Raw genomic sequence first — 16,184 nt, forward strand, 5'->3', positions numbered from 1 at the left:
GTATGTCCTTGGGAAAGGTATAATTGGTGTGAGATTTTGTGTAAAGTAGAGTTGGCTGCGACCTCCTCGTGAGACTTTGACACTGGCTCTACCGATGAAACTGCAAATTATTCTTCAGTAAAATTTTTCTCTTTTTGATTGAACTTCACGACTCCTGGTCTTCTTTCAACATATCTGGTCCTGGGTCTTACAGCTGTTACCCCCCTAACAGTACGCTTTCATTACTATTTTTCTTAACACACTTAAGTACACTTTTAAAAAATGCAGTTTGTATTAATACCAAATCAAGTTTTACTTTAAAGTACAAAACATGTTTTAATAATATTTGGTTGTGCTTTAAAGAAGTACACTTATTTTGATGTATTGAACACACTAAAGCACATTTAAAGTTACTTTATTATAATTTTATCTGTAGTGCGCTATTTAAGATTACATTTAAAGTGAATCTTTCAAAACTGATCAGGTTATCGTCCCAGTCTGCTTATATAACTAGTACTAGTCTGCTTATAGTCTGTAATATTTTTTTTATTTTTTATTAACACACAAAGATTAAGACCTAGTTAATTTTGGTCAAAAAAGCACTCTAAAGTTCAGCTAATTGCATATAATATAAATTTAACCTATAATACATTCTCATTTAGTGTCCAAAAACATTACATTCAGTTCACACAAGTTCTTTTCAAGTATATTATTTCTGTAATAGGTGTTCTTTTTAAAAGTACTTCTTTTTCACAAGAGTATGCAAATCTCTCAACCTTAACAAGCCAACTCCACCGCCCCGCGGTTCCACATACATACAAACCTTCATGAATATCTTGTCATTAGCTTTCTCATTGACCCCTCTCCACATTTCAAAGTCTGCTTCAGTCTCCTTGATGTCGATGTAGTATCCATTGACCTTATCTCGACCCTGGTAGACAGGTGGTTTCCAGAGCAAGACCAAAGAGTCTTTACGCACCTCTTGTACTTGGAGGTCATGGGGTGGTCCTGAAAAAAATGTTTTAGCGTAGTTTAAAAGCGTATCAGTCAGAGCTGATGTGATGAACGAGAAAATGTTGCAAAAACATGCAGTAGAATCTGCAGAATTCTGAAGGATGTAGGCTACTTTAGATCTATATGTGTATTTTATTCTATTGGCAACTATGGGTTCTAAAAGATCTAGGGCCCTATCTCGCACCCAGCGCAATTGACTTTGTACACCGACGCATGTATCATTCCTATTTTGCACCTGCGCAAAGCGGACTTTTCCTTCCACAGAAGCACGTCGCTAAACTAGGGAATGAACTTGCGCTCCCTGGGCGGTTCAGCGCAAAAAAGGAGGCGTGTTCCGGCGCAAACAATCACTGGTGCTATTTTACTGTTCCATAAAACAATTGCGCCACTGGCCAGAAAAAACCTAGTCTAAAATCAGTGGCGCGTTGCGCGTTGTTCATTATGCTATTTTAAGGGCGCATGCTTGACCATAATGTATAGCGTGCACAACGCGCATACACTTTGATTCTCTAATCTACACAGAAGCAGCAGTTTTCATTTTTGCAAATCATATTATTACAAACGATAGATAGATAGATAGATAGATAGATAGATAGATAGATAGATAGATAGATAGATAGATAGATAGATAGATAGATAGATAGATAGATAGATAGATAGATAGATAGATAGATAGATAGATAGATAGATAGACAATTTATTATAAAAGCATACATCTAGCTTACACATTTACCCACATTATTATATACCTGTTTAACCAAAGCTAATTTGGGTGTGTTTCTCCATCCCTAATGTCACTTCTCTCTCTTTTACGGCCGTGACGAGAGCGTTGCTCTCCTCGGCTGTGAACTGCTCCTGGCGCGCGCCTGACAAATCCGCCGTTATAATAGCAATACGCCAAGGAAAAAGCGCGTTTGCTCTTAAAGGGAATGTGAGATGATGCTCTGATTGGTTTATTTCATGTTACGCCCAAACCACACCTATGAATAATGAAGCTACTTCAGACCAACCCATTTTAGATTTGCGCCGGGCGCAAGAGTCATTTATCCCGCCGGGAAAATAGCAACAGCGCCAAGACCCGCCCACAAAGTTACTTACGCTTTGCGCTTTGACACTTGCGTTTCAGATCGTTAAAATAGGGCCCCTAGTTTTTGTTTTGTGTCTTTTTTGGAATCGGTATCTTTCAGTAATAGTTCCAAATTATCGTTTTCATTTCGATTTTTGACTGAGGATTGCAGATTATCAGTGTTTATTATTGTGTACATAAAGATATTGTGGAATCTGGCTTGTCCCGTAGATGGTCTGCTTGCGCGCTTTAACCTCATGCACGAACAGATCCGTTTCCTCTTTGGAGACGCGTTCGGTCTTTCCACTTGCAAATTCTGTCATGTAAATAGCGAATCCACCATGGCCGTGAGCGCAACTGGCTTTTAAAGGGAATGGGAAATGAGACTCTGATTGGTTTATTGCACGTTAAGTCCAAAACACACCCATTACTCATTAAGAGAATAGGGACAACACTTTTAGACCATGGCGACCATTTTTCCCGTCGTTAAACTAGCAAAAGTGAATTCGGACACGCCCTACGTGCACTTGCACCGTGCACTTTAGACCATGCGCTTAAATCGTTAAAATAGGGCCCTTAAACCATATTTCAAAAGACTACTGAAGTAATAATTATGAAATTACATATAAAAATATGTCCCACTTAAGCACTTAAAAGCACTACTTTTTCACAAGGGTCACCTTTATTGTGGGTAAGCATTACAGCTCTGATAATAAAAAAAAAAAAAGAATTATTCGAATTAGTTTGTGCCTACCCGGTACAGCAATAGTCCACTCCTCACACTTGAATACCTCGCTGACAAGAGACGGGATGCCCACACCAGCCATGTTGGCAGCACGCACCTGGAATTGGTACAGCATTTTTTCCTTCAGCTCTGAAACCTAGACGGAAAGAAAAGGTTGGAGATCAAAAATTGCACATCTTATAGCCTATTATTTTGCCTGTTATTACATAAACATGCTACTTACTCTATAGGCTCTCTCACTGACAGACTTAATGTTCGCCTCATGCCATTTTCCCGGGACTCCATCGATGACCTCACGGTAATCAACAAAGTAACCAGTGATGTCAGCACCACCGATGAAAGTGGGTTGTTTCCAGGCTAGTACCATCGAGTCCCGCACACATTCCAACACATTGATGCCATAGGGTGGAGCGGGTGAAGCTGGCATAACAGAACGCTACAGTTAGCAGTGAAGCACTTTTACAGTGTAAAGGAAACTAATGATATAAGCGTGTAGCAGCGTGTGTGGAGCAACCAGGCACAGAATTGTAAAAAAACTGACTGGCACTATATGACATTGCAAGTTGGTGAGCCTAAGGAGTGTATCGTGTGGTAGGGAGGGTGTCCAACATATTGTCAGTTGTTGCTGGTGGCATAAAACAAGCCAAAGAAGATCCCTGGATGCATTTGTGAGGATAGTGATGTTATTTAAGGGCTTAAAAAGGCTGTAGCTGAGAAGACTTACCATATATAAAAGCTCTCTGAGAAGATACCCCATTTGAAAAAAAAAAAAAAACTGATTGTACCAGCATGAAACTATAAAAAACTGGTTTTAGCTGGATTTTCCAATGGGGTTGACTGACCAGTCATTTGCTGCAGTCTATCCAGCATGTTATATTCTGTATAACCACAGCATGACTACAAGGCTGTTAAAACAACTGCAATATGCTAATTTCATGAGAGGTCTTATGTCCCTTGTGAAATAGAAGTGCGCTTAATTGTACTGAATGTGCACTTGTAGTAAAAAATTGTACTTGCAAATAATATAATATTAATGAAATAAAAGGCCACTTAAGTGAACTTAAAGAGTGTACACACTTTTATGACTTTTAATAGGTGTTTTATTTTCATAATGTGAAAAGGTTTACTTTAAAGTACATTTTAAATTATGAAGTTTTAATATTTTGTCATGCTTTCATCATGCAAAAGTATGCTTATTTTCATCTGTTAAATAATAAACTAAAGTAATTGATTATTTAATTGCAGTGTGTTATTCAACATTACATTTTAATATAAGTTAATATATTTCAAATATGCTAAATTGGAACTCCATCATTTCTATTCATGTTAGAAATGACAAAGTATAATTTAGTTTACCATAAAAGCTTGTCAGTGCATTCATCAGTTCACTTTAACCATATTTGTAATACAGTAAGTGGGTCAAAATAACATTCTAAAGTTTAGCTAAATGCATTTAATATAGATTTAAACTGTAATGCATTTTCATTTAATTGCAATTAACATGCAGTTAAGTGTCCGAAAACGTTACATTCAGTTCACACTTAAGTATTTATTCTTTTAAAGTATATTATTTTCAAAATAAGTGCTCATTAAAATAAAAGTATGCTAAAGTGTTCTACTTCTTTCACAAGGGACAATAAGACAAATTGAAAATAATAAGCACATGAATGATTAATGAGTGCACTTTATAGATTGTAATAAAGTGTTTAAAAAAATTCAAGTTGGAAAATGCAAAGAAAAGAATTAAAAATGAATGGGGGGAAAAACAACAACAACAACAAGAAAGGTGAAAATGGAGACAGGCCAACAGTGATGAGGGATGCCGATGGACGACGTTCCAGAGAGGTGGCTTTCTCTCTCTCCTCACCTGAGCCTCTTCGTCCTCTCCCTCGCTCTCCTGCTTTCTCTTGTTCCGGAGGAGAGTTTACCGACGACTTACGATTTTCCGGCAATTCTGTTGCTGACTCCTTTTGGATGAGGTTGGGCTTTAACAATTCATTGCTAGAGTTTTCAACCTTTTTAGAAGTTTCGGTATCTTGCCCACAAGCAGGTTCTGGCGCCCCCTGACTGGCCCTCTTGCCCTGTTTTCCTTCATTTAATGCAACTGGATTCCCTGTGTGGCCAGTGTCGTGACCCCCTCCCTCAACCCTTGCACTAACATTAGCTATGCGTGTTAGAGGCGTGTCAGCAGGAGAGTGAGGCGCCACATGCCTGCCCACTCCACTAGTGCTGTGCTGGGTTAGTCCGACCCCATTACCCCCCGACTCCAGACACACACCATGAAGAATACCGCCCCCTAAAGGAGTTAGCAGAGAAAACAGCAAGAGAAAGCATAAATCAAATTCAAACACTATCATATTCAAAATGCTTCACATTTATTTACTTTTATCTAACTAATCAAGTTCAGTGGAAAACTTAAGCAGAAATCTGTTTGCATGCAAGAGAGAATCAACTTTGCTTTTTTACTGTAAAGAGGCGATGAGTTTTAGGCAACAAAGTTTTATTTAGAATACATGAGCAAGGAGAGATAAAAAGAAAGCTTAGAAAGTAATTTGGGAGAGAGGATGCAGTTAATTAGTGTAGTTTATGCATGTGAATGTCACAGAGGGGATTTGTGCTGACTTTGTGCTGAACCTTTATGAAAAGGTCACACGAGTGTTACATCAAGGCACATGAAATTCACTGAAAGACACAAGATGCTACACACTACTACAACATGTTTGCATGCTGACTAGTTGACCAGCAACCAAAAGTATATTAGGCTAACTAGTGAGTATCTATATTTTTATACTTTTATTTTTAGCATTAATATTTACCATTAAACAGTAATGAACTAAAAGTAGGAAAGAGCAGGAAACAACCTAACACTTTCTGTTTTTGGCCATTTGTTTACATCCACTTAGTGGTTCTCTAACTTATTTTATTTGATCTAATTAAAAAACATGCAAGACAGACTAAAGTATTGTGTAAAAACGATTTATTGATTGCCATATAAAATGACGACAATTTTTACTGATTAAAAATAAACTAAAGCGGCAGCATAGGCATGTGATCAGCCAAGGACAAAAATAAGGAATATATAATATGCATGTTATACGTCAATATGAACATACACTACTACTACTGCTGCTAATAATATTATTAATTATTATTATTATTATTATTTATATTATTCAAAATATTTATATTTTATTACTATTTAAATTAAAAAACCTAAACAAAATAAAATAAATATTACAATTGCAACAACACTGCTGTAGTGTAAAATAAAAAAAAATGCATTATAGATTTGTATTATTCTTATTTATATATATATATATATTTTTTTTTTGTTATTTTTTATTATATTAAAATAATAATAAAATTACAATACTTATATTTATATATTAGGTTTTATATATTAGCCAATATTTTTACTCGCATTTGGCGTTTGGCGAGTGTTTATTTTGGCACTGCTAGTTCTTGAAGTTGGAAGCTATATGTTATTCATGCATGAAATACGTGTATTTTAATGTATTTAAAAAAGCACCCCCCCAAACACTTTTGCCAACCAAAAATATCCAAAGATATTGCATTGCAGCCAATCAATCAAGCAGAGACAAAAACACTATGAAAAAGTAGCGTTATGAGGTTTTAGTTTATGCTGTTTTATGTTGAATTGTGTTTTATTGTCGTATTTACTGTACATTTATCTGTAATTGCTGTTTTGATTAGAAAAAAAGTGTGCATAATAAATGTGCGTTTCATAAAGGATAAGTGAACATGACTTAACACAAAGTCTTATGGTTGTTAAGGTGCATGAACTTAGAAAATGTGAAAGGCATGCAGAAGGGACAGGTGTGAAAAGACTGAGGGAGTGGGCAGGGGTGTACGAGGGTGAGCTGGTTTGTAGTCACCACTACGTTGGATCAGTTGTGACCCAAACTAGAGGAGGTCTACAAGTCCTGACCCCGTCTACTGGGAGAAATGCAGGGAACGGAGCTGGAGTTTGGTGGTTGTGGCCCTGACACTGAAGTGCCATTTAGGACGTGTGAAATGCGTAAGTCAAGAACAGTGGGCAGAATTTAAAGTGAAATCATATTTCATAGATCTGAGTAATATCCAAGTCATATCAATAGGAGTTCACAGATGACTCACCAATAGCAGCTTTAACTTCAATGGCTTCTGATTCTTGTGAGAATTCACTGATTCCAGCAGCATTGACTGCTCTCACTCGGAAAACGTAACTCCCGCCTGTGGTCAAGCCATGACAGACAAACCTGCATAAACACGTGGACAGATTTTAATATGTTACAACAATTAAAATCTCACACAAACAATTATGGCATTTATTAGTGGGGCTCAGTAAGACAAACATAAGTAGTACTGTTGTTCATACTTTAGTTGATTTAACAGACCCTTATCCCTAATTGCAAGTTCACTCCAATATGAACGTTTGTCACGAAAATACTTCAAAGGCCCCCTGGTGGCTGGCTGCAGTATAGGTCATAAACCCTGCCCTCTTCATGTAATTGAATGGGAAGCGAGCCAAACTAAAAAATCAAATTACAAATAATTTTTATCCAAAGATGGTTTCTGTAATTGTAGGTAGTTCTCATCACACTGATGCTTTTCCAATAAGCAGTGATGTCTAACAGTGATGTCTATTGAACACCGCTTTAGCAGGCCTTCATTTGTAATGAAACTGGAGAGGATCCCGAGAGGAGGGAGCGTTGCTTACCCAGCTGCTGTAAGAATGCAAGCCATACAAGAGATAGAGGCAGTGAATCTCGCAACAGTGAAAGAAAAGCAGTGAAACCCGGTTCCCTAACAATATACATCGCAGGTAACAATGCTTGACTCAGTTAGTATAACACAACTGAAGTAGAATAGCACTGTTCAAGCAGTGCCTCCAGTCGCTACAGCGAAAGTAAACGGTGAAAACTGGTTCACTAACACAATATAAGTTGTAAATAATGCTCGTTCAGGGGCTCAACAGCTGCTGTAAATAGCTTTAGAAATAAGCAGCAAATCCCACTGCTTATGAGGAAACCATAACGTATTGCAGCAGAAGCTGTCACAGAGCGTGTATGGGGCAAAGCAACTGTGAAAGGGTAGTGTTCCCCGTAGTTGGTTCACTCAAAGCAAAGGCTGAAAGGGTTATAACCTGGGCTCTGAACAGAGTTTGAACGGAGTTTGTATGTCGTCCACTCGTTTAACCGATACGAGTGCAAGGAAAAGCGCAGTCTTGAAAGAGAGCACCTTTAGTGGAGCCAACTGGAGCGGCTAGAATTCATGAACACGTCAGGGCTTTCAAAACTAAAGCCAAATCCAAAGTGGGGATTGTAGGCGGGTGAGGAGGGTTTATCGGTCTCGCGCCGTGTAAAGATTTGACCACCAGGTTGTTCCTGCCAACTGGCCGACCATCAATTCCTCTATGAAAAGCTGACAGAGCGGCAACGTATACTTTGAGTGTAGAAGGCGCACGGCCGGCATCTAAGAGCTCCTGCAAGAAGGACATAACTGTCCTGACATAAATCTGGAATTTTAAAGGTTCCTCATTCCTGGAGCTGCACAAGCTCTCAAAGACTTTCAATTTATGAGCATAGAGGCACCTGGTAGAAGGGGCTCTTGCTTCAGTACTCATCTTTAACATGTGCTGTGGCAGTGTTATGCCCGCAAGCTGATGCCAGCGCCAGACATGCAGATTCCATAATTCTGGATTGGGATTCTAGACTGAGCACCCCACCTGAGATAGGAGGTCTTTCCTCAGCGGAATGGACCAAGGGATATAAATATGACGGTGACAAGCTGTTGTAACGTCTGTATACTTGAGCATGGAGGGCATACAGTGGCCGTATGGACAAAATGATTGACACGGGGCAATTCACCAGTGCCGTAGTCCCGTGTTCTACACCAGTTAGTAAATGCAACTAACATAAGCAATGTCAGAAAACATCTGAGATGAGAGGCTATTTCAGTGCGCAAGTGTGCTTTTGTGTCGTAAAAATGTGATCGGCAAGCTGAGAGACCATGTACAAAATCAAAGGAAGTACTGTAATTATCAACTGGAGCATTCATAGAAACTATACCTATGAAAAGGTTTTTCGTATCCATATTTGACCTCAAAGCTTATAAGCTTGAGGGCAGTTAGGATCTTCAATGGCTGCTTTTCCGTGTGGGCAGAAGACGCACAGGGGAGCTCGATTGATCCCGTGCAGATCGAACAAGGCTTATAGCCAGCTATCTTCGGTTTATTCTCCACCAGAACGCACAAGGTGATCAATGAAGCGTATTCCGTAATCCACTTTTACCGATGAGTAGGCGCCATTCAGAGGCACATTATATAGGGGGCGTTCCCACCTCTAATTTGCGTGCTCGAACACCATTGGCTGTCGTAGAACAACGGCGTTATTCCAATCAGGCTTCAGCATTTCTAAGAGAAAGTTGTTTCCCCATAATGTCAGCTTCTAATGTAATGTGGAAGTAACCGAAATCAAAAGGGAACATATGTGGCATATTCACGTATTTGTCAGACTGTAAACAAAACTGTTGCTACTACAGCTATTGAAGTAAAAGCTACTGAGCATATAGAGATGGCAGAGCTTTGAATATTACTACATAAAACAAAATGAAAAATTTCCTAGGTCAACAAATTCAAAATTCAGCTCATTGATATCCATGAAATAAACACGTTTTATACCACCAGATATAAATACTGTATGTCTTAGATATACAATTTCGGTGGGTTTACCAGGTTACCATGATACCACCACTACCAAAAGTAATTCATTGTTTAAGCTTTACTATAAAACAGTTATCAATTATCTTTTTTTTATCAGTTATCAATAATTGTGTTTTTTTGTTTTTTTTTGTCTGTTCTGTTTCATCATTAAAATCCATTTTCACAATCATCTTCTTGACTGAGGGGGCAGGATAGTCCGGCGCCGGCCCTGGGCAGGACTTTGATACCACAGCTCAACCACAGGATCACTACTGCGCAGACTCGGCTGCCCATTTTTTTTTTACAGTCTATGGTTCAGACCAATGCAAACAGCTGAAAAACTACAATTTCGCTCTGGGACAGTAGGTGGCGCTTATCGAAAAGCATAAATATCTCAGTTACTCGAGTACACAAAGCACTGCGCAACTTACCTCTTATCACAGAAAAGAAAGGAAGTCTAGCAGTATTTACATGTTTTCAAACAGCTGATCAGATTTTTGTATTCACTATATTTATCAAACAAACCCAAATACAGGAGTAGGCTACATAATAAGATAAGTGAACCTGTTCTCTGCTTATCACTGCCTGCTTAGCAAAATAGCCTGTTCGTCAGTATAATAATAATAATTATTGTTATCTTTGTGGTGTGGACTCTTGCTATTCTTTTACATTTAGAACGATATTGTTTTTTTTTTCTTCTTCTTTTGGAAATATTTTCGTTGGAGGACAAAATACCTAGAAACTGAGCAATTTGTGTCTGAAATGTAAAGGCTGGGACACACCAAGCCAACAGTCCGCCGTCGGGCAATGTCGGGTCGTTTTTGTTCATCGGCTTAGTTTTTTGGTGTGTTCCGTACCGCTGGTTCTAGTCGGACACCGTTTGGGTTTTTTGGGCTGATTTAGCATGTTAAATCGACGTTGGGTCGTCGGGGAGAGAGAGAACTCACATTGGCTGTTCAGCCAAACAAACGAGTCAGTGCACAAGAATAAAACGGAAAGTGATGAAAGCGAGCAAAGGAGTCAAGACAGTACAGAAAGAAGTCTGTTATAATTTTACGTCATATCTAAACATTCGAATGCATGAATAATTTCATAATAGCATGAGCCGACTGGAATGAAGAAAGTGATCAGCATGATTGATGTTCAAAAATGGTACGCAAGCGCTACTTTGTTTACGGTTTGTATATCTGCAGTGCTAGTTTCGGTTTCCCTTTTTGAATGATGAAAATAGACTATTGATACCTGCTATAGACAGATATATACATACACGCAGGCGCAGAGCGCACGTGCTAGTTGACAGTCATTTTACAACAAGACTTGAATTATTAATTATACTGTACGTGTTGTTATACCTTGTGCCTTTAACTGGTTTGTTGTTGCATGGCTCCCAAGTATTGCTCCCCACAATGCTGTTCTCAATGTAGTAGCCCACCAGCTCTTTAGCTTCACGTGACCCTTCCCATGAAACCACCACGGATGTGTCTGTATTGCGGGTAGGCACCACACGGCCAGGGGCTGATGGGATATCTGGTGGCAGGTGACAAAAAAGTTTATTACACCATTACACATTATTTACGCTATAATAGAATTCATGTTATATTCAAGTTCAGCCAACATTTATCTGCATGCTGTAATTATAATATAATTAATATAATATAATATAATATAATAACCCTTTACAATAAGGTTTAATTTGTTAACATTACTGTAACAACAATAGTAAATATGAACTAACAACAAACAATACTTCTACAGCATTTTTGAATCTTAGTGCATGTTAATCTCATCATTTACTACTACTTAGTTATATCAGTTAACTTTAGTTCATGCACTTTGAAAATTAACAATAGTTAACTTATTTATTAACTAACATTAACAAATATTATTAAATGCTGTAAAAATATTTTTCTCATTGTTAGATCATATACATTAATCCAGCTTTACATGACTACTCACCAAATAAATAATTACTTGGACATGAAATATTGATTTGAGTTGAAATTGTTTTAAAATCATACATGTAATATCCTAAAAAAATTATTCCACTAAGAAAAAATAATCCATTACATTGTCCTCCGATTTTTCATAATCATCAGTAATTAAAACACAAGATGGCACTAGTTGCATTAGTATGAATGTTGTAAATGTCATAAATGCTGTGCTGGTTTCAGTTATCCAGATGAGCGAAAACATCACATTTTCCTTGATATTTTGCTTTGCAAAGAGGCTGTTGTTGTATTTATCATACCCAGCTTGTCCCCAACCGTGGTGGCTTCTGTCGGATCTGATGGTTCTCCGACACCAGCTGAGTTGCAGCAACGAACGCGAAAACGGTAAGACTTGCCCTCAGCCAAATCAAAAAGAGCAAAACGTGGAGATTTCACAGGGATTTCAGTGTTCACTCGTTGCCAGCTGTCTGTGCCAGACACACACTACACACACACACACACACACACACACAGATTTTATTGCTAAACCAAACAAAAAATACAACATACTGTATCACTCAAGGCCTATTCCCTTAAAAACACTAAAGCTTTATCAATTGCCACTGGCAGTGGTTATGCAGTTAGAGTGAGTTTTGTACACTGACCTTCTCCACGTAATACATAACCCCTTCATGGCCTTTATCGCCTGGGGGCTTCCAGCTCAACACCACATAGTTTTTAGTGGCTTCAATGACAGTGAGTTCACAAGGTCTGCCAGGAACCACTCCCTCTAAATGAATTAAGGATAAAATATAATCTTATATTGGTTCTGTAGTGTAATTGATCAGTTTTAGGTAATAAACTGCAGTATGGTCAAAGAGAATGTCAAGGACTTGTCAAAAATACATGTAGAGTATTTGACCAACACACATTTCCAGTCGTTTGTGATCGCTGTATAAGGATTTTTTTAAATAATTTAACAGAGATTCCAAATGGAAGCCATTTTCCACCACAACGGAGTAAACATATGACTCTTTAAGACATAATACTAACAAAACATATAATGAGATAATGACTAAACATGATAATTTTTTATAAAGACTTAACATCGAAATAATGACAAACATAATAATGACTTTCTCATTATTACGAGATACTTATGAGAACGTTTCTTATTATTATGAGATGTTAAGTCGTTTTTTATAAAGGTTCTTAATTCAGAGATATTAAGTATTAATATTTGCCACCAAGTGTTTGTTTTCCTACATCTTGAAACTTTTAGTTTTACAAATGGAGACAGTCTTTGGAGGATGAACAAATAATGTTTTTGGTCATCAACATTAAAAATAACATTTGAATTGGATAAAAAAGTTGTGTGAAGCACTTGAAAGTCCTTGAAAAGGACATGATTTCAACATGCGATTCAACATGCTCAATATGAGAAGGTTTCTCATTATTATGAGATGTTAAGTTATTATGAGGAAGTTTATTATTATTAAAATATGTTAAGTCATTATTATAAATAGGTTTCTCATTATTATGAGATGTTACATTGTTATTACGAGACAGCCTCTACGAGATATAATAAGTGTGTGATTTTTTTCTAAACATTATAACAGTTTGTCATAATAATGAAAAACTTTTGCATCATTATGAGTTAATACAAGCCATAATCATATGAAAGGTTTTCATTATAGTGATATAGGGAGCCGTTATGAGAATTTTTCTTGAAAAAAAGTCATAATAGCTCAACTGTGGTGGAAACCAACTTAGGTTTACCTACAATTTAAAGGTTTTAATGATAGTGAGAGCCCTAAAAAATAAGATAATTTTAATTTGAAGCTCCTCACCCACAGGTTCCTCTTCAGTTACAATTATTTGTCCAGTCCAAGGAGCAGAGGCACCTAGAGAAAGAAAGTATATTGTACTGCTTTTTTGTTTTCATTTTGTTTCTGTGTATTTGCCGTGCCAGTCTGGTTACCTTTTCTTGTGCGGTCTGCAGGGTCCATAGCGGCTACTGGTTCAGAGACACGGGATGGATGGCTCATACCAGCCTTATTCACAGCACGCACACGGAACACATAGCTTCGTCCTTCCATAAGACCAGTTACAGGGAAACGTGCAAACTTAACAGGAGTGTCGTTACATTGTGCCCAGTGTGTAGTGCCAACTTCACACCTACACAGGAGAAAAGTCATAAAGGGAAATAAAATTTAATGCATGAAGAAATACAATCTGATGTTACAAAAGAAAATCAGAAAGCAGGGCTGTTTGTTAACAAGCAATAACAAAACAGTCAAGAAATGGTCTAGATGCTATGGAAGCTTGTTTCCACCACAGAATAAAAATGAAAGTAATTGCGACGTTTTATCTCACAATTCTGACCTTTGTCTTGCAATTGCAGTTTATAATATCCAGTTCTGACTTTTTTTCTCAGAGTTGTGAGATATAAACTCACGATTAAAAAAGTAATTGTGACTTCATTTCACAAAAATATATATATTTTTTTTTTGAGGATTGTGAGAAATTGCGAGAAATTGCAAGAAAAATGTCAGAATTGTGAGATTAGTCGCTTTTTTTTATAAGAACCAGAACAAACTACTAAGCTATAGTTGTGAGGACACTGTATACAGCGTACAGAGAGTCTCTAACTTGTACGACATTCCTATTACTTTTGAACAAGTTCAAAATCATCATTTTAGAAAATTCTGCTAGAGAATCCAGCTAAAATCCATGTTTTAGCTGGATTTTCCAGTGATTTGAGATTTAGGGTACGTTTACACAACAACGATGTACTAAAAATGGAAGGAAAAAAATGATGCGTTTTTCGCTTACAGATGACAACGTTGTCAAAAGTGCCTATGGACTGAACACGTAATATGCATGCGCATGACGTCACCTTTTCACAAATTCAATTTTTTTGTAGTTTACATCGAGACAATAATGGTATCGTTTTCAAAAACATGCACTTTCAAATCCCTTTTCAAAAGTTTTCTGTCATTTAGTTGAAAATGTGTCGTGTAAACGGCCCCTCAGTGTTTGGTTCTGGCGTATATGATGTTTATTTACACCAGGGGTTCTCAGCTTTGGCCCTCGATATCCACTGTCCACTGCTCCAACCTTGATCAAAGCATGTAAAAACTGTGTTAACTTTCTGTAAAACTCTGCCTGTAACTTTCAAGTAGTACTGAAGTCCTTAATTAGGTTATAGGGGTGTGCGATATTGACAAAAAATTATGTCTCGATATTTTCTGGGATTTTCTCTAACGATTATTAGACGATATTTTGCTGAGTGTGTTTATTGTGTTGGTACTTTGACAGGTTTAGGACTGCCGTGGACAGCCGACTCCTAAAGTTTTTGATATTCTTCATACTCTGTGTGGTGGTCAGTTCACAGCAGTGACAGAAATAATTTTTTCCAATATGTTTCAATTGATTTTTTTACCTAATATGAGCATTTTTACCTTTATCAAGCCATTTTTTAAACCTAATTATATGCATGCATCAACTTTTGTGTCAATTTCATAAATTTGATCAAATTCAATTATAAAAATAAGACAATAGGGATGTTACCAATCAAATTAAATCAGTATAAACAAAATTCTTGATATTTGAAATTATTTAAAACAAGAAAAGATAAAAAAATTCAATTTAAACCACCAGTAGGTGGCAGCAAGTCACTGTTAATGAGTGAATCATTGAGATTCAACTGATTCATTCAAGGAAAGAAGCATTTGACAGCCTTAATTTATCCTAGTCAACTGATTCTTCAAAAAGCTGATTCACTCAGTAGCCTAAGGAAGCACTGGCGTGTGTGGTTGTTTTGAACTATTTTTATTGGTGAAATAGAGCAAAAACAGGCAATATGGTGTCTAAAATGTAAGTCACTTAATATTAACTTCTTGTTTATTAAACTTGTATAAAATCAATATCACATTTGTTATCATGCTGATATTTGGAGAAAAACTGCACTCTTGTGATATTTATTACTAAATGATATAAATAAAGACTAAATCAGGCAGTGAAAGCGTGCACTAGTCTAATCTACAAGACTACATCGCGTATATGTGTGTGTGTGAGGGACAGGCTATACTCAACAATGTCAAATCGCACATCGTTAAAACAACAATTACAATATTATCGCAGACGATATATATCGCACACCCCTTCAGGTGTGCTTAATTAGGATTGAAATTAAACTCTGCAGGAATTTTGAGCTTCATTCCCAGAGTGGAGAACCCCCGATTTACATTATACATATTTGTATGGCTAATATCTTCATCATGTCTACTTTTTTTTTTTTTTTTTTTTATGATTTTGTGTGATATTTGTATACAGATGCAGTGACCTATCAACAAAGTAGCCCAAAATGGCGCTTCCGCCGTCCACAGCAGGCTGTTTCCAGGTAACGATGACATAATCCTTATTGGCATCCTGACAATATACATCTAAAGGAGCACCAGGAGCACCAGCAACTTCACCATCAGCATCTAGCAAACACACAAATAAAATAAATTCTGATATATTCGTTTAAACGTACTATTAGCTCAAATTCACAATATCACATGCCATCTCTTGTGAAAAAGAAGTGCACTTAGTTGTGTGCACTTGTAGTGTACTTCAAGTCTTAAAAGTATATTTTCAAAAAACTACTTGAAATAAAAGACCACTTGAGTGTACTTAAAGATGATTGTTCTTAACACACACACTTAAGTACACTTAATGACGTTAAAAGTGCACTTTGTAATA

The 16,184-nt window shown here is 37.1% G+C and overlaps 1 protein-coding gene across 1 annotated transcript in view; it reads right to left on the minus strand.

The window, feature by feature from the left end:
• The window catches only part of myom1b (myomesin 1b), a 57,080-nt gene that overhangs the window by 17,862 nt on the left and 23,034 nt on the right, over window positions 1–16,184 (minus strand). The window contains exons 11-20 of the mRNA XM_081356709.1: window positions 15,784–15,925; window positions 13,417–13,613; window positions 13,286–13,339; window positions 12,101–12,225; window positions 11,756–11,939; window positions 10,860–11,034; window positions 6,942–7,063; window positions 3,028–3,224; window positions 2,814–2,940; window positions 803–987 (exon numbers count right to left, since the gene is read on the minus strand). Of these exons, the coding sequence (XP_081212835.1) occupies window positions 803–987; window positions 2,814–2,940; window positions 3,028–3,224; window positions 6,942–7,063; window positions 10,860–11,034; window positions 11,756–11,939; window positions 12,101–12,225; window positions 13,286–13,339; window positions 13,417–13,613; window positions 15,784–15,925 (1,508 nt within the window). The remainder of the gene's footprint in view (window positions 1–802; window positions 988–2,813; window positions 2,941–3,027; window positions 3,225–6,941; window positions 7,064–10,859; window positions 11,035–11,755; window positions 11,940–12,100; window positions 12,226–13,285; window positions 13,340–13,416; window positions 13,614–15,783; window positions 15,926–16,184) is intronic.

The sequence above is a fragment of the Scardinius erythrophthalmus genome, assembly GCF_964197995.2.
Source record: "Scardinius erythrophthalmus genome assembly, chromosome: 2".
In the NCBI taxonomy this organism is placed as follows: domain Eukaryota; kingdom Metazoa; phylum Chordata; class Actinopteri; order Cypriniformes; family Leuciscidae; genus Scardinius; species Scardinius erythrophthalmus.